The sequence below is a fragment of the Mytilus edulis genome, chromosome 3 (assembly GCF_963676685.1).
Source record: "Mytilus edulis chromosome 3, xbMytEdul2.2, whole genome shotgun sequence".
NCBI classification, from domain to species: domain Eukaryota; kingdom Metazoa; phylum Mollusca; class Bivalvia; order Mytilida; family Mytilidae; genus Mytilus; species Mytilus edulis.
In genome coordinates this window covers 4,679,092-4,705,683 of record NC_092346.1, presented here as the reverse complement: position 1 = coordinate 4,705,683, position 26,592 = coordinate 4,679,092, and the positions used below count along the sequence as shown (strand labels likewise).

General features: G+C 31.5%; 3 protein-coding genes across 4 annotated transcripts in view; all 3 read right to left on the bottom strand.

The window, feature by feature from the left end:
- Positions 1–11,546, bottom strand: part of LOC139515650 (BTB/POZ domain-containing protein KCTD3-like) — a 28,334-nt gene extending 16,788 nt beyond the window's left edge. For both annotated transcript variants that reach the window (XR_011662821.1, XM_071305276.1), the window contains exons 1-2: positions 11,422–11,546; positions 505–558 (exon numbers count right to left, since the gene is read on the bottom strand). Coding sequence is in view for 1 of the 2 variants with exons in the window: in XM_071305276.1 (XP_071161377.1) it covers positions 505–558; positions 11,422–11,462 (95 nt within the window). In the remaining variant the exon portion in view is untranslated. The remainder of the gene's footprint in view (positions 1–504; positions 559–11,421) is intronic.
- LOC139515660 (uncharacterized) overlaps positions 1–26,592 on the bottom strand; it is a 207,419-nt gene that overhangs the window by 57,071 nt on the left and 123,756 nt on the right. The window lies entirely within an intron of this gene.
- The window catches only part of LOC139514474 (uncharacterized), a 56,389-nt gene continuing 49,732 nt past the window's right edge, over positions 19,936–26,592 (bottom strand). The window contains exons 9-10 of the mRNA XM_071303781.1: positions 24,051–24,078; positions 19,936–20,427 (exon numbers count right to left, since the gene is read on the bottom strand). Of these exons, the coding sequence (XP_071159882.1) occupies positions 20,138–20,427; positions 24,051–24,078 (318 nt within the window). The 3' untranslated portion in view covers positions 19,936–20,137. The remainder of the gene's footprint in view (positions 20,428–24,050; positions 24,079–26,592) is intronic.

Sequence of the window (26,592 nt, the reverse complement as noted above, 5' to 3'; positions counted from 1 at the left end):
ATAAGTTCTTGCAGCATATCACTGTTTTTCTAAACTTACATGTGTTACTGTCTGACAGTAATACTGTGGAATCATTATTATTTGATGTATACCAATTTTCATGGATTTCATGGGTAAATAAATAAATTTTGTGTTTTTACTGTCTTCTGATTGGTTAAAATTATTAGTTTTATTTTCAATATTGTCAATTTTGATGGCGACACGCCCACTTTGACGTTGTGTATTCGTACGCCAACATGTGGGTACGTTGTTATTGTTAATATAAATAATATAAAAAGTTCTTTGAGCCTTAGTTTTGATAGAAATTTATTTATAATGAATGGCAATAATTTATTTTGATTTTATATCACGGATTATTCAATGTGAAGAGTCAAAAATTAGTTTTATGGTTCAATAAATTCAAAATAGATAATAACCATTCATTAAATACAGACCACCAATTTAAACGTTCAATGAAAAATGAGTTTTCCAATCCATGAAAACAAATGAATCCACAGTACTTACCTGGTAAAAAACGAGTCTTGTATCCATGTTAAAGTCTGGCGAGATGTAGAGAATCTGAAAAATAACCATACCCTAAGTTAGTTGATGAACAAATTAAAATAGCAGATTTATTATCACAGTACCCTGATCACTTACCAATGCCCAATGGTATTCTTTGTAAACAAAAAAAATGTTTGTTAAAAATTGGGGTTACACTTATGTCCTGACTCCTGACCAATAAGAAAAATGCTAACAAAAAAGTTATATGGTAAGCATTTTTCATCGGTCAGGACATTGGTTACGGCAGAGTTGATGTTGATTTCTAACTCTTAAAATTTCTATTTTTTTTATTCTTTATAAATTTTAGCAATACACTAACCAAAAATGATTAAGATTTATTCAACATAAATAAAAACTCATTGACAGAATCTCACTTTATTTAGAAACAATGATTAATCTTTTTTTAACAATACACTATCCAAAACAATATTGAGATTTTAACCAAAAAAAACAACGTTGTCTCTCTTTATTTTGAGACAATGGCAACAAATATTCTTATAGGAATACACTTGCCAAAAATTGATAACAAAGTTTGGACAACAACTCTGGAAATTAGAGAAAATATTCACTCATACCTTCCTTACAAATTTTAAAAAGATTCAGTATAAACAATTTTAAATTGCTTAGCATATACAAGTTTGAAAAACAAAACCGATAAAACTTGGACGCGAATGTGTAGGGTGCAAACAGACTTTTGGTGCAAACGTGTAGGGTGTGAAAGTCAGTGGTCTCGCTAGCCCAAAATAGAAGGGCGCCGCGCCCTGGGTGCCTTCATCCGCGCCCTTTTGCCCTGACGTCTTTTTCCAAAATTATCTTGGTAAAATTTTGTTATATGGATTTCTGATCTCCAAGTTAATTACATATATGACACCTGTGTGATTGCCCCCAGGTTAATCATGTCATAACACTCAATTACAAATTCAATGATAAAGACTTCAAAGGTGTTAATAACTAGGTAATTTAATTAGGACAATGTATCTTTTTGTCATACTTTTGATGAATGTGTCAGCGAGTGTATTTAGCTTGGGTCGGCATTTTCGATCTCCAAGTCACAATGGAAGAGCTAGATAAGTGAAGACTTTCATGACTTTAGAATTGAATTTAAGTCATCAAAATAAAACTATGCCTTTACAGAAATGCCTTCCATCTGAACTTGTTAGCGACAAGCACAGTTTTTAATTAACCCAAACGTGGTGGAAATTGATTTTGGAGTTACTTCCCCTGTTTTAGCTTATTACAAATTTGTGCTCTTAAAATATTATCTAGTATCAAAAAAAGGAATAAATTACCAATTGAATATATAATAACATAATAATGTTACCTTAAAGATATTAACTGTCTTTGAACATGTTGAACATATTCAAAAATATATATTGCAATTTCTACTTGATAATTATACTTTTAGCAATCCATGTTCTAAACATTGTTAAATTAGTAATGCTCTCAGATTCAGATCATATGATGCATTAAAAGCTATAATTCCTATATATAAAAAAAAAAATTCTTTTATAATGGGTAGAGTGAAGTTAAACTGTAAAAACATAATAATATGTTGATGAAGATGTACTATATCATTCATAACTACACAAACTCGTGATACACACAGAAACGTAGACAAAAAAATGAGCAGTGCCTTTTCTTATCATAAAAAGTGCCCTGCCCTCCACTGGCACCCTGCCCCTTTTGCAAATGTTTTGATTTCTAGCTAGAGCACTGAAAGTGAAAGGAGGCGACTGTGATTGAACAAGGACGTGAATGGGTGCAAACGGACCCGGATTTGCTATATACATGTACAATAATGTATAATAGTTTATTTATTGATCTATTATGGGGTTGGGTCAAAGTGGGAGGGATCGACATTTGGCCGGATCAGTTTGGGGTACCAGATACCAATATGTGCAGGTGGGAATGTGTTTTGGAGCGAACAGACCTGTTACCTTGCATGAGTGGTGAACTACTAGATCACAGGAGTTTGTTACAATTTGCCTGGTTTACTATCCATACGAACCTCGAAAAAACATGTATAATTAGTAAACCCGGCAAATTGTAATAAACCACTGCAAGGCCGTCAGAAGGGGAGGTGCGTCGGGTGCGGTCGCACCCCCTCTTTCAAAAAAATAAATTAAAAAAAATAAAAAAATATTAGAAGAATTTTCAGGCACGGATGAGCATTTGTCCTCCACGCTGACGGGTTACCGTGGTTTTTCTGTCACAGAATAGGACACCTCTGATACAGTTTGAGAGATCATCATTAGGATGACGTTCATTATTACTGACTGACTAGCATATATAGTATCGAATTCATAACAGTGTGGCTATGGACATTGATTGGCGCACTTTAATATCCCATGGACTGGGACAGATTAGGTGAACGTTCGTCTATAACGCCCATTGCTCACGACGTCCTTAATATAAACATTTAAACCGTGGGGTCACCAAAGGTTCTCAACGCCTATATAAAATAATTCGAAATACTAATCAGAAATTTGTGTTTTGATTTATATTGATTAATTAAACGTCCTTTACTTGTGTTTTTGTTATGTTTCGACAATCAATTTTCATAATAAGATATCGCAAAGCCATGTTCTTTCAGAAAAAAGAATGACTTACTGAATGCATGTATTGATTGATTATCTTTTTCGGATTTAACAATTGCGATTGTCGAGTTATGTAATCTTTTAACTTTTATCTGGTCTAATTTTATTTTAGAACGAATGCATAATCCACTTTCAAAAGTTGTGCAAATACGAAACATACAGACAAAATATACTTCTGCCCTGTCTTTTTCGTACTTGAAAGTTATTGGATAGTAAGAAAGCTATTTGGATTAAACCTTGTGAAATTTGCATGCATTTACGTTATTGTATTGGCAAAATGTATCATTTGGTGTATATAGGAAACTTAAACCGTTCTGCTATACTGCTACTATACTTGTGAAAAACACTTGGCAACAGAAACGCATTCATCTTATCTATATAAAAAAATCGACCCAATTTACATAGAAATGGACGTCTTCGTGCATTTGTGATCGCAAATAAAATATGTTCCAGACCTTATGAGTATTTGGACCATACGTGTATGGTTGGACCATATTAGTATACCCTTATACCCTTATGGTCATGATATATGCGTATGGTCCAAATACTCATATGGTCCGGAACACATACATGATATTCTGTGCGTTGTCGGTCGTCTATTAATTTTTTTCTTTTGTTGATGGATTTGACGTCTTTCTGTGAGTGATTAATTATTTGTTCATGACTTAAAACGTACTTGCAAATAATTTAAAAACAAGACTTGATTTATAAAAATGTCCAAACAAACCATGATTTTTTTTTAAACATACATCACATCCATTGCAAAAGGCTAAAATTCGCCAGGTCTTTAATTTCAACTAAGTGAGTTGACTAAATTGATGTTGCGGACCATTTTCCAATTTCCATGCGGTATCCCTATTTTTTTTCTCGCTCATCTTTTATGTTTGTTTTTTTCATCCCAAGATCTCTTGGAGCTTTCATTCTATAAAGTGTGTATTTTGCTAATGGTCGAAGGCCATACGGGGACCTATAGCTTGATAACGCCTGTTGGTCCCTGGAAAGAATGTGTCTGATTGCCTATCACACTTCATATTCTTATTTTAACATGCAGTTATATCTATGATAAGAATGAAAATTGAATTGTCATTGAGACAAAAACCCAACCAAAGAGCAAAAAAAAAAGCCCAAGGCAACATGTAGATCTTTCGTATCAAGGGAATTGCTATAAATATATTTGTTTCAGGTTAATAGTATTAGGCCATACTCAAGTTATAAAATAGATCTTGTCGTCAACTTTTGCAACCAGCTTCTATGTTTCTATAATGCACTGTTTATCTTTTTTGGGCTTCGACTTTTCCATTGGACAGACAATTTTGTTTTCGACTGCAAAAGATGCATTTTCTTACAAAATCATACAAGTAAAGAGTCTCTGGCCTTTGGTAGTGTTGTATGTTAATTAATGTTTGTTTATTTATTTGTTTAGGAAATAAGTATGACGTACATTTTCACTGAACTAGGACACTTTTTATAATAGTTTTTCGATATCGCTCGGGCAAAAATAATCACGAATATAATGCCTACACATGTTAAAACTACAATAAAGTATAGTTTGCATCAATTATTTCTTGAACCTACCATTTTTTTTGTCTGTGTTGGATTTGTGTGGCATTGAAAAAACCGGGTATAAACTACACAGTGCAGCTTCCAACAAGAATACAAGATTTATTGATTTTCAAAATGCGACCAAAATTAAAAATTTGCTCGCAGCAGAAAAAATTCAACAGTCATGACAGTTTGATTTTCATTGAAATAAAATAATTGTTATGATTTACACACCGTAACTTTTTCTAATATAAATATTCGAACTATTTTGTTTGTTGTTTCCTTTATAAATTTACATCATTTTTAAAAAGACCACGCGTCTTCGATATTTAGAAGACTATAAAAGCGATGTTCATTATCTTTCTTCTGCTGTAAGTTTAATTTAGTTATTTTGTGTCATAATTGCCATCTCGTATGTTTTAAATTTGAATAAAGAAGATTCAGATTGTCTTATACGTCAATGATACACACAAAAAAAAAACGATAACAAATAAAATAAGGTGCAACATTCATTCTCCATGAAAAGAATACATCACATGGATGTAATTTTTGTAAGAAAAATACCAATTTCGTGAGAAGTTGTGTGTTGGACTTGAAGAGCCAAGGCAAACTGACAAATATCTGAATGAACGAATCGATTTATGGTATATAAAAAAAAAACAAAGCCCACATGGTTAGCATTGAATAAATAGAAGGCCACTCTTAAATGATCACAACGTAGAAGTTTTTGTTCTCTTAATCAATAAGATATTTTCTGAAATAACGCGGGTCCCTATTAACTGGGAAGGTCTATTAACAGGACAGATAAAACCAGGACAGTTTAATTTTCGATACGTTTTTATCTGTAACTTTTGTTTTACTCAACATATTGTTAAAATTTAAATTGCATAATAAAGAACATGGTACATGTATTTACTTATATTATTTGCAAAAAATATAAAAATAAATAATAATTAAGTTAAAAAAAAACTGCCAGGACAGTTTAATTTTATGAAAAAAATGGCTGAAATTGCCGAGAAAAGTTTACTTATAATTGAAATATTTTTCCCAAAACAACTGTCTGGCATAATATTTTTGTACGATTATAAAGATTATGAAATAATCATTCTAAAAATCTATAATTTAATATTTTTTTCAGCTTTTAAAGGTAAAAAAATCTGCCAGGACAGTAGCCTTTCACGTTAGAAATTTTGTTGAAATTATTCCAAATACAAATACAAAGTTAAATAACTTCTTCAAAATAAATGTCTGGTAAACAAATGTTAGTTCAATGGAAAGTTTAGAATATAAGCTTTATGAAAATATAAAATTATATGAACTTTTATGTCATTAACACAAAAAAAATCTGCCAGGACAGTAGCCTACTCTGCTAAATTTTAAGAAACAAATGGCTGAAATTGTCGAGAAGAGTTTACCTATAATTGTTATATTTTCGACAGTACAACTGTCTGGCATAATATTTTTGTATGATTAGAAAGATTATGGAATAATCTTTCTAAAAACCTATGAACTAATATTTTTTTCGTCTTTTAAAGGTAAAAAAATCTGCCAGGACAGAAGAATTTTATGTTAGAAATTTTGTTGAATTTGTTCAAAATCAAAATATAAAGTTTAATATCTTCTTCAAAAAAAATTTCTGGTAAACAAATGTTAGTTCATTTAAAAGTTTAGAACATAAGCTTTGAGAAAATATAAAATGATATGGGCATTTAATTCATTAACGACAAAAAATCTGCCAGGACAGTAGCCTACTCCGTTTGAATTATCAGCTGGACATTAGCTTAATATGCTACCTGTTTTATAAATGGCAGAAATAAACATTATTTTTAATCATAAATAAAATGGTATATTTATTAACTTATCTGGCTCTTTTTTGAAATGATAATTAGGACTAAATCATTAAAAATAAAACTATAAAATAAAAACAAATTTGCCAGGACAGTACTATTACATAGGAAGAAGTGAAGAATTCTCAAAGATTTTTTTTATTCTATTCAAAGTGTTCAGTTTGAAATTTATCCGTGATAGAGTCATTAAAGTGAATATTTCTAGAAAACATAATTATATTGGTGTGGTTATTAAAACACTATTTGTTGATTTAATTCGATTTCTATTCATTGTATCAAAGGCAGAAGATATATATTGGAATTATGTTTTGACAGTAATAAAAACTTCAAAGGTCACTGATTGACCAGTGTCAAATACTCAAAAGGTGTTTATTCACTAATAAGTAATGTGTTTAGAGCACAGGAAAGTGTCACTTTTTTATCCTCTTACATAAAACTGGAGAGTTTCCAAATGTTGCATTTTTTAACTTCTTTTTGCAATTTACACCTTTACATGTTTTCTAATGAATCAAATTTGCCATGCACAGTCACAATTCAGTACATTCCACAACACTAGTTAACCTTTTTCAAAAAAAAAATCACGAGATAATCTATACTTGTTCTAGTTGTTCTACATGTACCCAACCTGAAAAACTTGTAAAAACAAAATTATAGAGCATTTGCAATTGCGAATATCCCACAATCTATTGCATTAAATTTTATCTTTAAAAGCTTTTCCTAAAATTAAAGCTAAATATCTTCATTACCACACACTCGCTTTACGGTTGACATGACAGAATATACAAATACACAGATTCGATGACAGATCGTTAAGTTTAGCACGTGCCAACTAAATATTTAGCTATACGACGACTCATGGGACACTTTTTATGAAATTCATCTATTATCGAATTAATATTTTTATCTTTTCCCAAAATTTAATGCTAAAACTTAACAACGAATTATAATAACAAAAAGTAATAATCTATCCAACTTTCGATTTTGATTTGAAACAAATTTGTCCATAAGTTGAGACATAATAAGTAACTGTCCTGGCAATTTTTTTTATTCACTTTTTTTTCTTAATTTTATGATTGGGTCTAGCTTTTACTTAATGGTAGTATACAAAATTGTACTTTAGACAATCGCAAAAAAAAACTATTCCAATATTATATTTATAAAAAAATAATTGCGTTGTTAATTTCTGCAATTGATTCAGAAATTTAACGGAGTAGGCTACTGTCCTGGCATTTTTTTTTGGCTTTAAGGAAATAAATGTCCATATTATTTTATATTTTCATAAAGCTTATATTTCAAACTTTTAAATGAACTAAAATTTGTTTACCGGACTTTTATTTTAAAGAAGATATTAAACTTTATACTTTGATTTTGAACAAATTTCAACAAAATTTCTAACGTAAAAGGCTTCTGTCCTGGCATATTTTTTTACCTTTAAAAGACGAAAAAAATATTAAATCATAGGTTTTTAGAAAGATTATTCTATAATCTTTATAATCATACAAAAATATTATGCCAGACAGTTGTACTGTCGAAAATATAACAATTATAGGTAAACTCTTCTCGACAATTTCAGCCATTTGTTTCTTAAAATTTAGCAGAGTAGGCTACTGTCCTGGCAGATTTTTTTTGTGTTAATGACATAAAAGTTCATATAATTTTATATTTTCATAAAGCTTATATTCTAAACTTTCCAATGAACTAACATTTGTTTACCAGACATTTATTTTGAAGAAGATATTTAACTTTGTATTTGTATTTTGAAATAATTTCAACAAAATTTCCAACGTGAAAGGCTACTGTCCTGGCAGATTTTTTTACCTTTAAAAGCTGAAAAAAATATTAAATTATAGATTTTTAGAATGATTATTTCATAATCTTTATAATCGTACAAAAATATTATGCCAGACAGTTGTTTTGGGGAAAATATTTCAATTATAAGTAAACTTTTCTCGGCAATTTCAGCCATTTTTTTCATAAAATTAAACTGTCCTGGCAGATTTTTTTTTAACTTAGTTATTATTTATTTTTATATTTTTTGCAAATAATATAAGTAAATATCATGTTCTTTATTATGCAATTTAAATTTTAACAATATATTGAGTAAAACAAAAGTTACAGATAAAAACGTATCGAAAATAACTGTCCTGGTTTTATCTGTCCTGTTAATAGACCTTCCCTTTAACTTAAAAGTTTTTTTGGTTTTTTTTTACCATGAATAAACTTTTTTTTTTATTATTATTTATATTATATCAAATTTTATTGATATCAGCTCTGGACATTAATATTCTTAAAAGTGAAACTGTTGTAAGTGATGGTATAACAATTATTTAAAATAAATTCCTTAAATGATATGTGAAAAGAAAGTTTCATTTTATGTATCAAAATGTGTAACAAATGATTATTTAAATCCCCACTTGAAGGCCTCCGATAGACTGAGTGAGCATAAAATCATCGCCCACGACAAACAAGTTAAAGGTAAACTTTTCAGTACAATTACTAATAAACGTTTTACTGTCGACCACACTGTTATGAATTTCGTTCTATTTCGTGATTTGTTTAGGGACCAGCTGAAGGACGCTTCCGGTTGCGGGAATTTCTCGCTGTATTGAAGACCTATGGTTGGCCTTCTACTGTAGTCTGTTGAACTCTGTTCTATGGTCGGGTTGCTGTTTCTTTGACACATTCCCCATTTCCATTCTCAATTTCATTATCTATAAAATTGGAAAATTACATTAGATCTACCAACTCATATTTGCAATCTATGAAAAGAAGTACGTATGGTAGTCTTGTAGTAAAGATTCTCCTAATCTCAAAATTGTTTATTGGGGTCAAGGAATTGTATATTAAAAAGGAATGGAAACGTGGCTCGAGATCAATCGGGATATTCACAGAGCACCCGTAGAGCTATAATCCATGTCTGACTCGTTATATAAAGAATCATGACGGAGGTCCATTTCCTGTCATATAGATCGATCTTTTAAATTCACGGGGTCATCTTGCTTGAGAAGATATAAAGGAGAGAGAAGCCCAAAATCAAGAATAAACGACTATTCCGTGAAACGGCAAGGACTTAGGAATCATTTTAATGCCTCATCGAACATATGTTTGTAATATTCATCATGCAAATTCTTATCAGTATATACCTCGGTCTTGAACCTTGATTGAGTTCCATCCGGATTGCAAAACAAAAAATACAGTGTTATGATTTTTTCTTCTTAAAACTACGAAGTTCAAACCAAAATAGTTGATATCATTATGAAGCTGAAACCTTATACTAGCATTAAACACTTTTTTTCTAGTTTCTGGTAACATTTCTGAATTTTCTACAATTTTTCGAAATTTCAGTTTTTAATTTCAACATTCCGTCAAAACATGTCTTTCAATTTGGGAGTGTAAAACGATTTATTTTGTATATTGGAAAGCAGAAAGAACAAAGCGAGAAAATGATATATTATTTTAAAGAAGGAATATTTTCCTACATTTTGGTCTAAATTACGATTGCTAAATGTTATTGGTACAATGTAAATGATATTATTTTTCATTCAACATGTTGGAACATGTTAAAACATATGTTGGAAATTTTAAGTAATGCGTCAATAAATACACCAACACGCCGTATTCTGGTAAGGGTTTAATATATAATAGATGTGACATTGGCATACAATTTAATAGCTTAATCTTTTTTTTTTATCACATAGCACGTGTTGGTTTTATGAAAAAAGACCCAATATGACACGAAGACAGTCACAATCCCCTACCTACTAAATGTAACACAAAAAAGTAAGTTAGAACTGGCAGCGTAAACTACTTCTCAAAAGAGCAGGAACTATTACTTACAGCTCTGTATGTCAAATAAAACAATAACTGTAAAACCCAAAAGGGTAATCCTTAACCTTAAAGCACAGCATAATTTCCTAAATTCTTATTAAAAACGCTTCTTGTATCGTTGGTATTCCTCTTCCAAAGCTTATAAAAATTAAATGCTTCGCCAATGACCAAAATACTTCTGACTTGGCATGGAACAGGCACATGTAAATGCAACCGATGATGGTGTTTGAGATTTGTAGGATTAGAATCGCCCCTAGCCAAGCTTATCATGTATCCGTCAAAGGATAAAATCTTAAATTGAGAAATTTTCAGAGAGAATCAACTATGTTTTTTTTAAGGATTTTAATAGATGCTTATTAAGCTGCTTGTTTTTTTATAATCCATCATATTGTAATAAGACATACGTACGTCATTCATGGAATTCGTCTTATTACGTTTACTTTTATTATGAACACATTATGTGTTCATAATAAAAGTAAACTTGAAAGACATGAAGCCATGTTGTCTTTAAAATCTCTAAATAGATCATGATAAAATGCCAGTAGGTTTATGTTTATATAAGAATGATTTATTTTATCCCAAATAATTACGGAACAAAAGGGATGTGTGCAATCCATTGTTTTTATCATATATATGAAATTGTAATGTTAACTTTAAAAGGTACCACTGTTATATTGATTTAATATGTTGAAATAAAAAGTACCTTCAGTACTAGTGCGATCAATGGTTTATACGCTTTCTTCAATTAAATATCTCCCTATTAACCGTTTAAAAGCTTATTGGAAGAGTATGGATAATCATGTATTTAACGTTCTGAGAACACATTAAACCCTGAAATTGGCTTACCCATTTTCAAAAAAAATCTAAGCTGTAGGAGGGGAGTGCCCCTCCTACACCCACCTCCTTCGCACCCCCTCTTGACAAAACCTTCCTACGGCCCTGCACTGTGGTGTTCTGTTCCCAGAGAAAATACAGCATATTTCATGTCAAGAAATATGTCATAAAATCAACATGTTTAACTGCTTCATAGTTATACTGGTCACAACACTATTACTTTATATTACCTGGTTCCGCCGACATTTAAATGAATAACGTCTCCGGGCATTGACAAGTTGAATGAGATGTGCAAATCGCTGCTAAAGTAAAAGTTGTTGATGTTTGCCTAATTTCCGGTTTACGTAAAATCCAACAACGGATCGAATTTTAACTAAGTACCAAATAGAAAGTAAAAAATATGAGGACCAAAACTTTCCTATAAATTACTTAGGTGTCATTCATATAAAACTCTTGTTCCCCCCACCCCCAAACATTATCAACAAGAATGTGTTCATAGTACACATATGCCTCACTCACATTATCTTTTCTATGTTCAGTGGAACGTGAAATTGGGGTAAAAACTCTAATTTGGTATTAAAATTAGAAAGATCATATCATAGGAAACATGTGTTCTATGTTTCAAGTTGATTGGACTTCAACTTCATCAAAAACTACCTTGACCAAAAAATTTAATAAAAAACTTAAACCTTAAGCGGGACTATCATTTTCTATGTTAAGTGGACCGTGAGATTGGGGTCAATTAAAGCTCTAATTTAACAATTAGCCTTAAAATAAGAAAGATCATAATATAGGGAACACAGGGCGGATCCATATAGTTTTATATGGGGCCAACTGACTGACCTGAAAGGGGATGCGCTCCAGTTATGAATCAGTGATACCCTATATAATCACTAAAATATTCCCCACAAAAGCCACCATACCCCCACTGGATCCGCCGATTATATTAACAAAAAACTTTCACCAAAATTTTAATTTCAGACGGACGGACTTGAGTACGGATTTTTACGGACGGACGGACACACAGACCGGAAAACGTAATGCCACATAGTGGTGCATAAACATAAATTTTAGGTCCGATTTTGATGAGATTTTTAATGAGAAACTAATACTGAAATGTCTACAGTACTGTTTTTTTTCTAGGTATGATGAAATATTTGTTAACATGTCGATCATTACTGAGAAATCTTAATTTGCATAGAAAAAAATTAAACTGAAATTATATGTCATTTCTTCCTATATACATGTATAAATAGATAGATGTTGTATGAGAACCAATGCGACAACTCTCCATCCAAGTCTCAATAAACAAAAATTGAACAATCATCTGTCAAAGTACGGTATTCAACACTGAGGATTGGCTCACACCGAACAGCAAGTCATAAAGGACACAAAACTGACTAATGTAAAACAATAAACATGATTTTTTTTGTTGGTCAGATATTCGTATTTGTCTTTAACAGAGATCTTACTGAAAATGTAAATCATACAAACATTTCATAGTTACTGCAAGAAACTGGAGACATTTCTGTATTTGATGGGAAAACAATCATTCCATTTGGACAAGAACTACCTTTAGATTTTTCTATTTTAATTAATTAATTATGGGAATTTTTGAAAGTTGGAACCATTTTGAACTTAGTTTGTATAATATTTACAAATATATCAACTTATATGAGTTAATGAGGATTTTATCCTTTTGCGTTTTTTATAAAGGAAACTGTACAGATCATAGAGAGAATCTTTCAATAGTAAAAAGGTTCAACAAAATATGAGTTACAAATAAGTCAACATGGGCAAATCGTGAATTGGACTCTTGGAAGACTAATTTACTCAGTATGTTCAGATATTGTAATATATAGATTGTAAGTTTAAAGACCAAAATCATACAGCAAATATAGATCTGCAACTAATTCAAAATTGTCAACCAACTCCTTATAGAAGTTATTTTCCCTGATTGATCATTTAAGTCTATTTTCGGCATTTCTGTATAAAAAAAACCGAGTCAGACAGAAACTTTAAAAACCAAACAAAACAAGAAAAAAAAGCAGGTAAAATAGGATCTATTTAAGGAATGACTGTAATATTTTTTTTATGTCTATGAAGAAATAACATAAACAATTTGGTGCCCACTGAATAACTTGCGTAGAGGGTTATTTAACAGTGTGCACCACATTTTTTATGTTATTATTTCGAATAGACAGAAAAAAATATTACAGTCATTTCTTAAATAGATTCTATTCTACCTGCTTTTTTTTCTTGTTTTGTTTGTTTTTTAAAGTTTCTCTCTGAATCGGTTTTTAAACCGTAGAAAACCATGAAAAACGTTGATGACGTCACGGTCACATGACTAAATTATGTCCATGGGCTGATAACAAAATAACGTCAACCAATCAGAAGACGCGTTACATCCAACAATAATGTAATGCTACGCGAGTTATTCAGTGCGCACCAAATTGTTTATGTCATTTTTTCATAGACAGAAAAAATATTACAGTTATTCCTTAATTGAATTATAAGTTAGTCAACATTGCTAAAAAAAATCCGCACTAGTTATAGGATTTATTACCATTAAAAGACATTTTTAGCTCCTAATCATACATAGCTAGATTATAAACGATACAAACAGCAAACAGCAAATATATCTGATTGCAACAACAAATAATCCTATAGATATCAAAAAGACATATTTTACCAGGAAAACGAATCATGTTCTTTGGGGACTATTATTCATCGAAACCAACAGTTTTTTTTCCGACTCCATTCAACAACATCTTATATTTTCTCAATAAATACAAAAAAGGAGGAAATTAACACTTGATGTTTAATCAACCTTTAAATGTTTTCCATTTGAAAAAAACCAACCCTATTCATTACGTTCATTCTTGCCAAAAATAGTTTACCGGTTTTCAAATTTCGTTAATTAATTATGAACATATCGCTTACTTTGCCTTTGTTAAAATATCAATTGACAACGCAACAATATTAGTTACATAGTTGACCTAATACGGTATATATGGGGTCAGTAAATTTCATATGGGGTGAGAGCGTATTATGTTACTAGCACACTATGTAACGAATTTATCTTACCGACTATCTTAACATGTGAAATTAAGACTAGTGACCTATCAAAATGAGCAAGTCTTTGATACGGTTAGCATTAAGAAACTAGCTACTTCCATTGATCCTACAATAACAGATGCCAACAATAACGACTTGATAGGTTTAAATGAGTTTTTTTTTAAAATTATTTCCATCTTAATCATCAATTTCTTCATCTGTTGACACCTTTAAGATTTTTTCTCAGTATAAATGGACGTAACACAACTACTAACCGTGTATGGAATAAGACCCGCCTCCCTTTTACATAATATGGAATATAAAGGGACATAACACCACTACTAACCGTGTATGAAATAAGACCCGCATCCCTACTAACCTAATATCAAATATACACGGTCTCCACGAGGACGCTTTTAACCAATCATATTCCTAGAAATGTATAGGAGGTAAGATAAAATCATTTGGCGAAAATAGCAGAATAGGGAGAAGGCAGATCTCTACATTCTCAGCATTTTTCTCGTCAGACATTCTTATCCTTTATGATCTTCATGATTAATGCATTTGATTTTTACCCTTATATTCTATGTTTAGTCATGGTCGTCTTCATGGTCTTGTTTGTTGTCTGACCGGAAAAGGACACACCTTTATACTACATACACTAAGTAATATGCACCACAAGCTTTGAAAATAAGTTAAGCATCATCTATCTTCAATGACCAAAATGTTGCTAAAAATAAACCTGTACTAACTCCATGACAATCATACAATTGAGAAAGGAAATGGGGAATGTGTCAAAGCGACAACAACCTGACCATAGAGAAGCCAACAGCAGAAGGCCACCAAGCATGTTTTATTCCAACCAGATAAACCCCTTTACAACATCGTTTTGTGTGTAAATCACAATACAAATACAGCTTGATTAAGGAATCTAATATTGAACTTTGAAACCCAATATGTACACCCACAAGACTTACCAAAAAGATTATCCTGAATAATCACAAGCCTTTACTTTATTGGATACACAAATGTCAATACTCATTATTTTGTTATATTGCTGATTCTTCCAAATGCTCAACCAAACCACTTTCTAAACTCTAAACATCAATTTCATCAGCAATCAAAGCCTTGCTTCGGTGTTGACATGAATATCAATAATTTGTACTGTACTTTAGAATGGCTATATAAAACTGAAGTCTGTGCTGGCATTCAAAGGTGGTGTTTAATAAATCAAATGCAAATACGCATACAAAATATAAATATGCAAACACGCATAAAGAAACAATATGTCATATAAAAACTGAACACCACAATCACCAAGGCAACGCAATGCCAAGCACAGAGATCAGATGTAAGAGAGGACAAAAAACATGGACATTTATGAGCAGAAAGTTTGCAAAAAAGGCCCATTTTGCTTGAGATGTAATAAAGTTTGTCATTAGAGTGTTTGGTGTAGCCCTTGTAGCAAGAGGAAGCCCAATTGCCTATTGTACAAATTTCCGAGTCTGTGCATCCAGCAGCTGATGCACAAGTTGCACCACCTCTACGCAAGCGATTCATATTCAAGGAATAAACAATCGAGCAGCAGATATATTGTCGCGTTGGACTTCACTTGAAAACCCTTATGCTAAACTGGCGACTGCTTTAGATGACAATTATATGTTAGATATTGAAGTGTTGGACAATTTATTTAAGTTAGACTTTTCAATTTAATTTCAGAAACTGGATCACATGAATGGCTTTCACTTCGTCGGAAAGCAAGAACAGTTTTAAAAGCAGCTTTCAGACCGGGAACCTTTAAAAATTTGAGGACTCAGCTTAATACATATCTTTTGTTTTGTGAAAAGTTTTGTAGATCAGCATTTCCTGTTGGTCAAGAGACACTCTGCGGATATGTGTGTTTTTTGTCAGATAACTTTAAGAATAGTGGATCCGTTAGAAACTACTTATCAGGTGTTAAAACTTGGGCCATTCTGTTAAATTTTGATACTGAGGAATTTAATTCACCGTCGCTCAGACTAACCTTGTCAGGTATTGACAAGCTTAATACTAATGTTCCAAATATAAAATTACCATTTGAACCTTATCATTTGAACCGCGTATTTGAAATCCTAGATATGACAAGTGTACAGGATGCTGTTATGTGGGCTGTTATTATGATAAGCTTTAATGCTATGCTTAGAAAATCACAATTCGCTAACAATTCAAGGACAACGTTTAACCCTAAGGAGCAGTTAACCAGAGGTGACATTCAAATTACCGAGGAAGGATTAATTATCGATATACAGTGGTCAAAAACTAGTCAAAAACACAAAAATATTCACCAGACTCCTCTTAAAAGAATTGAGGATTGTGTTCTATGTCCGGTACTGGCTTATTCTAGAATGGTATCAATGTTCCCTGCACTACCAGAAGAACCCGCTTTTGGTCTAAGTGATAGTAAGGGAAAGATTTGTGCCTTTTCAAAATCAGACATCGACAAAGTGGTCATTTTTATAAATTTCCTGTTTACAACAATTTGAATATTTCGAAAAACTAAGGATTTTCTTATCCCAGGCATAGATGATCTTAGTCGTATTTGGAACAACTTTTTGGGAATTTTGGACCCTCAATGCTCTTCAACTTTGTACTAGTTTGGCTTTATAAATATTTTGATATGAGCGTCACTGACGAGTATTATGTAGACGAAACGCGCGTCTGGCGTACTACCTGTAATTCGGTGGTTGTTCTTTGTTTATGTGTTACATATTTGTTTTTCGTTCATTTATTTATATAAATAAGGCCGTTAGTTTTCTCGTTTGAAATGTTTTACATTGTCCTATCGAGGCCTTTTATAGCTGACTATGCGGTATGGGCTTTGCTCATTGTTCAAGTTGGTACGGTGACCTATAGTTGTTAATGTCTGTGTCATTTTGGTCTCTTGTGGACAGTTGTCTCATTGGCAATCATACCACATCTTCTCTTTTATAAATTATAATCCTGGTACCTTTGAAAACTTTATTCATAGTCATTCTGTCTATACATACTTTAGGGACAGTATGTCAATGTCAGGATGTTAAAATACACACAACCTAAGTCTCTTTCCTCTTGTAATGTAATTCTATGCTTGCCTTTACAGAAGAATTACCTCCTCAAAACATAAAAAAATATGAAAGAATTGGCCCTACTTTGTCATAATAAAAAAGGACCAACGTAGATATAAATATCTTTTTTTTAAAAGACGGATAATCATACGTTCAAAGCTGATTAAGGTTGAACATTTTGATAATTTTTGCCTCCGATTGGGTTTTCTATGTCAACTGTAGGTTTTAAGATATACTGACAATTAATACATTTTACCCTTATGTTTTTTTTTAATTTATATCTATTTTTTCATGTGGTTATCAGATATAAATTAATTGACAGATGTTACCCTATGCAATATTTGTATCCATGACTGCCTTGTTTGTTGGCTGACCAGAAAAAAAACCCAACTTTATACCATTTACCCTTATAATTATTCAGTGTCGAATTTGGATCAGTAGAGTCTGTGACGATCTCTGAGAAAGTTTGCAGATCTTTATAATGGACCCAAACATTATTCCAAATCTTTGTTTTAGGCTAGCGCTATAACTCCTTTATAAGCCATTTAATGGTTTCAGTTGTTTTCTACATTTTTGTTGACATTGTATTTCTGATCAGTGTTGCACTTTATAGTTTTTTACATATCTATTATTATAGTTTCCGGATGTATTATATAAAATAGGTAGGAAAATGAAAATATGCCAATTTCTATCATTTAAGGGTAATTGCTCCTGAAAGGGTCATCCGATAACTTTAGAAATACAAGAGTTAGCCAATCATGATGTTTCTGAGCAGTTTCGTCCACTGTCAGATTTTTTCTATCTATCATGGTGTTTAAGATATATAAGGCAACAAATGCATTTACTATAAATATATGGCAACAGTAGTATACCGCTGGTCGAAAGTCATAAATCGATTGAGAGAAAACAAATCTGGGTTACAAACTAAAAGCGAGGAAAGCACATCAACTATAAGAGGAAATTACAACGAAACAACAAACACTGAAGTGAACAGAAAACAGGTTCATATCTTGGAATACGCAATTTACGAATCCAGGTTCTAAATCCCGCTAATATCATGTAGGTTATATCACCAGTACAGTGCAACTATAAACAAATGTAGATACACGTAAACATTGTGTGGATACACATAAACATTGTGTGAAAATATGGTTATAATAATTTATATACGGCACTTTTTATGAAAACGAAAATAACTTAATAAATGTGGTTCGTCCGAAGCGCTTTTCTGGATAATCCTGCATCAGGAATATTTGAAAGCCACAGGTGTACATATACTCATTGAGTAGCTTTATGACAAGGACGGTAAATAATTAAATCCACCTTGTATGAGAAGCTCCGGTTCATGGTTTTGGACAAAAGGAACAAATCCATTTATCCCTCTGTCAGCTCTTCATATTTTAACTAGGATTAGGATTTTTAAAGAGTTTGCTCTAGAGCATCACTAAAAAGATGAAATGTTAAAACGCACATCTGGTGCGGTAAAATTTATACCGTTATAATGATTATATATATGTTTACCTGATCCTTTCTTTTGTCAAATAACGCACATTGAATAAATCAAATGAACCCGAAAGGATTTCCTTTTTATTCTATGTAGTGATTTGTAGACAGCAGTTGGTTTTTCCGACGTTTTCCCCTTATTTGCCAGGACATTGTCAGTTTCTTAAGGAGGTAGACCTAGGTTAAGGGAAATAACTCTTAAAATCATCAGTACGTTTGTGTCAACCATTTTCAAAAATATATTCTAAGCTTCTAGGTTACATAGATTATTTTCAATCTGTTTCAGGTAAATGCTTAAAATACATTGATGAACTTGTCTTTAACAAACACTTAAATGATTTACAGAGTTATCTCCCTGAACCAAGGTCTACCCCCTTAAAGCTTTAACGCAAACGTTTTGAATGTCTCTTTAGTATTGTCTGCTTAGTTTTAACATTTGAAACCAAATCGATTTTTTTTCTGATTAATTATACAATATGTCTTCCGGAGTTCATACCATTCGGATTTCCTTTGATTAAATGTGTTGTCTTGATTTGTAGGAGACGCTTATATTACCCTAATGATTCATACTGTTCACTCCTTTTGAAGCAATTCCTTTAATTTTTGTAATTCAATTTTTCCTTCGTAAAATTAATGAGATTTAACAATAGTAATAATATTTATTTAGGAAAGGGCAATATATACAAATACATAATAATTTTTAGATACTTGGTAAATACAACATTAAAACATAGCAATGGTTGTAACATTGGTAATCTACTGTTGGTTATATTTATGTATTGATAAGAATTGTTAACAAATAAACGTTTGTAACACAAAGGAGAGAAGAAACCACCCACCAAACCCCCCTCCCCCCCAAAAAAAACAAAAAAAAAACACCGGATGTCCCTAAAACAGGTTTCTTGAATGAATTAGTTTGTGATGATGTTTGTCTAAAATTCTAACTATTTATAACTTGTCCATCCTAGAATCCTTAATACCGCAGACAATTTGTATATTTTGAACATAACTTCAGTTTTCTGGTAAACACAAAGCAATGTGATTAATATTTGTTATTGTTTCGTTGAGTTTTGTCAAGTTGTAGGGCAAACAATCCCATTGAATAGACAAGTCAAATTTATTATAAAAGGTACTACTTTAAGTATATTGTTTTGAAAAGTAACTTTCAATCAAATCTTAAAATCTATTTTACATTTTTGTGTTTTGTAAATATTTTGTTCATATACTTTCACTGTACACATCTATTTTTTCATACAAAGTCATCTAACACCAATTCATATATACAGTGGTGAAACAAATCTCAGATATTACAACAAAAATTTCGTTTGAGAAATTGTTTTCCTCTAACACGCTGAATTGCAAGCATCAAATTGAGATATGTATTCTCGGGTGTCTTCTGTTTCCATATCTTCAGGACCTCATACATCTGCGAGAACAAATCTTTCGGATGTTTCACATAAACTGCTTCTATGTCAGAAAATGTTAAACCAAGTTCAATGCCTAGCTGAATCACACAATTCCCTAACTTCCTTGATAATGTAGAGAGAAATCTGTCTTCGGGAGTATCTTGAAACTCAAAGCTAGTATTTTCTGAAAAAGAAGGCATATACCGGTATGTCCAAAATATTTAGGAAAACTTTTATTATTTTAAACAATTAAAAAAAGAAAAAAACCTGACTACTACTTATCATTTGACAATCAACTGGATAAAAAAAACAACCTAAATTGTCATCGGAAAATACTGCATAAGACATGTCCATTTAGTGAATTCTGAATAAATAACATATGCAGATCTAGAAAAGAAATATATTTCATGTATAAAAAGTAAAAAAAGGTCTGCGAGATTTTACTATATGAAGTTCACATAATTTTTCTCTTAAATCAATTAGAAATATTGCTTGAATGATGCCATTTTCTCGAGTAATAAATTAACTGACGTTTTCACCATAGGAAATGAAAATAACAATTTCTTTAGCTTCTGAAACGCTTTTCTGGATTAACTCCGGATTCACCAGGTAAGCTTAAAGCCAAAATTATATGACCTTAAGGGACATGAAAATAATAGCCAAACTCCACCTAAGGTCAACTTTGCCGGAGGGACATTGAACCTGAGTTCCTGAATGATTTCTAAATGTATGAAAAGGTATGTTATAAATCAAGTCAATACCAAATCACAGACTTCTTAATTGACTATACATTCGGAAACCAATAGTCCACGAGAAGCTGTATCAAATCAGTGCAAATGCAGGAAAGATTGTGGTTAATATTATTATTATTATTATTATTATTATTATTATTATTATTATTATTATTATTATTATTATTATTATTATTATTATTATTATTATTATTATTATTATTATTATTATTATTATTATTTTACAATATTTATAACAGCGCATTATACAATATTAAAATTACCTTAAGCACTTTATAACATACATTAATTCAGAGAAATTGAAAGTTCACAATTGGGAAGCTGTAATTATCTCTTAAGTAGTTTTTTTTCTCTCGAGCGATCCTCATTGTCAAATTCTAGATGTAACACGTATGTTAGCTAGGAAACCGCAAGATACTAATCATCCTTCCTATATATAAAGCTCCTGTATGTCGCCAGTCTCATATGAAGAAGGATCAAGCCAGCAAGAACAGGAGCACATATGGTTTCCATAGGAATTCCAAACATAACACATATGTTATCAATCAATAAATAAAGCATTTTGATAATGTCAGTATTAGAGAATTTTTTGTTTGAATCAGAATGGTTATTTACAAAGCAAGATACATTTCTCCTAAAGACAATATACTAGTAGATACGTTGGCTATTCTTCGTTATGAAACAAAGCAGGACCGGAAAGGGGAATACTTGAGTCAAAGGTAGAAAAGCGAAGTGTATTAATACCATTGCAAGAGGATATACAGTTGTATGTTTTCAATATTACCTTTGAAATGATTTGAATCTGAATATGTTTCACACCGCCTACAAAGTAGGTTGTTCACAATATCTTTAAAGTCCGGCTGATTACTTATACAATTTATGTTAATAATATAGAAAGGGTTTTCGTGGAGCACTTGTTAGACCAAGCAATATAACGTTGTTTGTATGGAAACTTATGTAATTTAGGTATCTAATACAGTGGTTGAAGATCTGTTCTTAATCTTTGGTTGAAATTCAAAAGGAACATTGAACGGCTTATGCTTAATCAGTAGGATTTGCACCTTGGTAATTGTCATGTGGGTATATGTTGAGTTTCCAAGTGAATTATTGGTATCTTACTCCTTTATCAAGAAGTTTATGTAATGTAATTCACACACAAACAAGATGTTGTCTGGAGCTTAATCTGCGAGGACAACAACATATTTGTCCTGAAGGTAAGTAAAGTGCTTTGCCACATTTGGGTCTTTAAAGGTCGATGTATCATGTGTATTCATAGACCCTTTCATTTGTTTAAATTCTTATTTGTAACACAGGTCTGTGCGTTTCGTGTCACCAAAACAAAGCATAGTCAACGACCAACGCTTTTACATAACACAAGCATTTTGTCTGAAGCACCATATAATAGTTAACCTATTATTTGAATAGACTTATACATTAATAACCAATCAATAAACACGGTATTAAAATAAACAACATTGCCGAGTTAAATATTTGAATTGTTGTCTCGACATATTCTAAGAAATCTTTGATAGGAAATTCTAAAAAAATGAAAACAACACAATAAATAATTTCTTGCGTCCGAAGCGCTTTTCTGGATTTACCTTCATCAGGAACGCTCAAAGCCAAAATTTGAAAAAAAAGTACCGAAACTGTTGAAGAGCTATATGTAAAAAATACTTTAAAGAAATAGCCAAATTCATCTAAAGCCAACTTTGCCTGAGGGAAATCGAAGTTTTTTCAGACCAAGTTTGAATATGAAGAACACAACCTTGTGCACTGTAGACTAGTGGACTATGTGTGGATGAAACGCACGTCTGGCGTATTAAATTTTAAACCTGATACTTTTTTCGTGTGTTTCGTTGTGCTATATGTTCTCCCATTTATCTGTATTGTAGTCCTGTAATATTATGTTGTCATTTTAATGTTATATTTAACATTGTTATAAAAGCGGGAGTTTTTGCATGCCACAAAACCAGGTTCAACCCATATTTTGTTTTCTTAAAATGTCCTGTACCAAGTCAGGAAAATTGCCATTGTTATATTATAGTTCGTTTCCGTGTGTGTTACATTTTAATGTTGTGTTTCTGTTGGGTCGTAGTTCTCCTCTTATATTTGATGCGTTTCCCTCATTTTTAGTTTGAAACCAGGATTTGTTTTTTTCTCTATTGATTTATGCATTTCAAACAGCGGTATACTACTGTTGCCTTTATTTATCCGTTTGCACATAATTGACGAAAATGTGACGCAGACGACGAAGAAGGCAACGGAAGACAATACACATATTATAAGTGATAAAAACATAAATGGAAAATATATCCATGGGCCACAGATGCCTTCGTTTGTAAATATGCATGAGTCAACTTCCACACAAAGATGCAGGATTCAATGATACACTAGGCCTATAAAATCAACCAAATGTTTCCAAGAAAACGGGGGCACGGGCAATAATCAATTTTTGTTCCTATGAAAAATCACAATATAAATTTGTTTTCTATATGCATCTAACATTTTATAATGACGATACTTTCAATAATCTATAAAAGGACGACCGATAATGTCAAGTGTTTTTCATTTACCATCTTAGAGTCGCGATATGCAAATTATGGTCGACATAAGATGGATTAAAGAAATGAACTTTAATGGTTTTGGTCATTTTTCGTTAAGTGACTTTGGACATATAGTTCTTCAAATATTTATACAGCATTTTCTCTCAAATTGATTGTTCTGAGGATCCCTGATATTTCAATAGAGCAATTCGGATATAATGGTTAACATTTACAAATTGTGACTTGGATGAATAGTTGTCTCATATCAATCTTCTTATAGTGTTAATTATAATTATTATTTCTAATTGTAATAGGAACGAACTGAGTTTTCAAAAACTAGGATATGGCTGTAAGCAGTTGTATACTGTATGCATTGCAGAAGACGCTTATCCTGCCGAAGTACATTGGTTTGCTTCTTTTGAAAGAGTTTTTGTTTCTGGATTTCTGTAACATGGTTTATAGAGTGCAACTGAATTGAATATAAATCATATGTTAAATAAATGTCTCACCAAGTAATCCTGGCTGTCCCTTGAATACCTTAAAAAAAAACCACAATCTGTCATTTGTATATATCACATTAATTATCTTTTTTTCTTATAGATGATGCAATTGATTGAAAACCTAAATGTCCTATATGAAGTACTAAAAAATTAAGGACTTCGTCACAAATGCAAAGAAACGAATTATCTGGTCACTGACTTGAACTATAGGCTCCAATGAACCTTTATCGCTCAATTGGCAAACAGCTAACCATTAGAAATAACGTCAACCATATTTCAAACACACGGTAAGATTATATTATTATGTATATTGATACCAAAATGGAAAATTGACGGATGAGTGATGTTCCTACTTTTCTCTTTTGTAACCAGGGCATTGGGGTTACCACATTAACTGTGAATTCTACATTTGAAAAAAATGCCTGTACCAAGTCAGGAATATGACAGTTCTTGTCGATTCGTTTTTGATGTGTTTTTTTGTTTTGTTTTTGCAATGTGATTAGATACTTTCCGATTTGATTTTCCTCTGAGTTCAGTATATTTTCTGATTTTACCTTTTTTTCTACTATAATTTTCTAGATAAAAGTCATGCAAAAGTACAAACCATTTTTTTTAAATTCTTATTCAAGGACAAAAGCTTTTATTAAAATTCGATTGACAAAGCAGTTGGTTTACGAAGGGTTAACAATGAACACAACACGTTTCGTGTGTTCCTTAGGTTTCGTTGTTTATAACCTAGCAAACGTGCTAAAATTTTAAATAGAAATGGTTGTGATAACACTTGTTGTACAAACTATTTTTCTTTGATAATATCACATTATTAATAATGAAGTAATTACTCACAAATTATGAACAATTTATGTTAAAAATCATTTTGGGTCAAAATTTTCATAATTTATAACAGTTATTAGGTCAGATATCTTTGGCCGCACCCTTATCGAGAAGATTGTAATGTTCAAAGGATTAAATATGAACCTAAACAAATGTTGGAAACAGATCAAAGTTTGAATCCAATATATGTTTGAATATTTAAATCAACACAACATCACGTTTGACAATTTTCCAGAACTGTGCTGACTTATGAGCATTATAACCTAGAAGGATTTTTTTTTACTCGGCATTAAGGCTTTTTTAAAAAACAAATAAATTTTGGAGCTTACTTGTTCCCTTTTTGTTAAACTGAATCTGTTGATGTTTACTCAAGATATCTCAATTAGTAACTCATATGGTATGTGATCAAATTCAGTAAAATTAATTCATTTGAAGATCTCTGCCTTCTGATTTAGATTATAAATATGAATCGATGAAATGTGTTTAAACCAACCCTTTGGGCATTAACTCCTTGCAAGTTATGTTTGACGATATCCACTTTGTCAAGTGTTCTGTAGAACTTATAATGCAGATGAACTTCCCATTTTCAGTTTATATCATAAAGTGGTACACATATTCATTTAGACCATAAAAACTATTAACAATTTCGATCCATTGAGAAATATTAAATCCTGATGTCCTAATCATTTTATCTAAATCTGTATTTTTTACAAGAAAACAGCTAAACATACTATGCTGAAACACTAAGGATTATCATGACTAAATTTGTTCCGTATTAGGCAGATAGTATCAGAGTATATTTTAACAATATGTCTTCTAAAATGAATTACAAAGTGATAATGAAAGCTCACAAGAAGAGCACAATTAGATGCACTTTGTCTTAAACTTTAATTCAAAATATCATTGGTGACCATTTGGTCCTAGGACACAGTTATTGTCATTTGATTTTCGTTGTTTACGAATATAGTACCTAGTATAGACAGTGTATAACTTGCAAATTACTTTCATACACTTTCCAAGTTTATTTCTTTCTTTTATGCTATGAATAGTTTGTAGGGGGATGAAATTTCATGATAAAAAATTAGGATGATGAACTTTATTTAACGTAGTGTTGTGGTCCAATTGAAAGAATGTAAACAATTAGTATTGAACCTGAGCTGTCAAACTGTCTATTAATGTTTTTTAGCTATAGTTCAGTGGTTGTTGTTGGTTGATGCCTGTCATATTTATATTTGGTAAACGTTTTTGTTATAAACTAGGCGATTAGTTTCTTGTTTGAATTGTTTCACATTTTTCATGTCAGGGCTATTTGTAGCCGACTATACGGTGTTGGTTAATTCTTTTGCAGCGTTAGAGGTATCAATCAAAAGCGTAAAAAGGAAAAAAAACACTCATTAAAGGGTCTTTACCTTTAAAAAGAGTCAACTTATATGTTGACTAATATGTAGACTTTCACTTCTTTCTTTTGGTGAGTGGTGAGGTCAAAGTAGATAAAGAAAAAGTAGTTTCCGCTGTATGAAATTCATCAATCCATTTTCAATGAATATATATAGGAAGATGTACACATCGGTGGGGTGTGGGAGCTAACTTACGGATTCGTATGAAGCTTAATGCACGGAGGATGTAATTATGTTCTGCAAATCCCTGCATACAAATCCAGACAATGTAACCTAATTGTCAACACTATAGAACCTTTTTAAGATCTTGCTCAATACTTTTG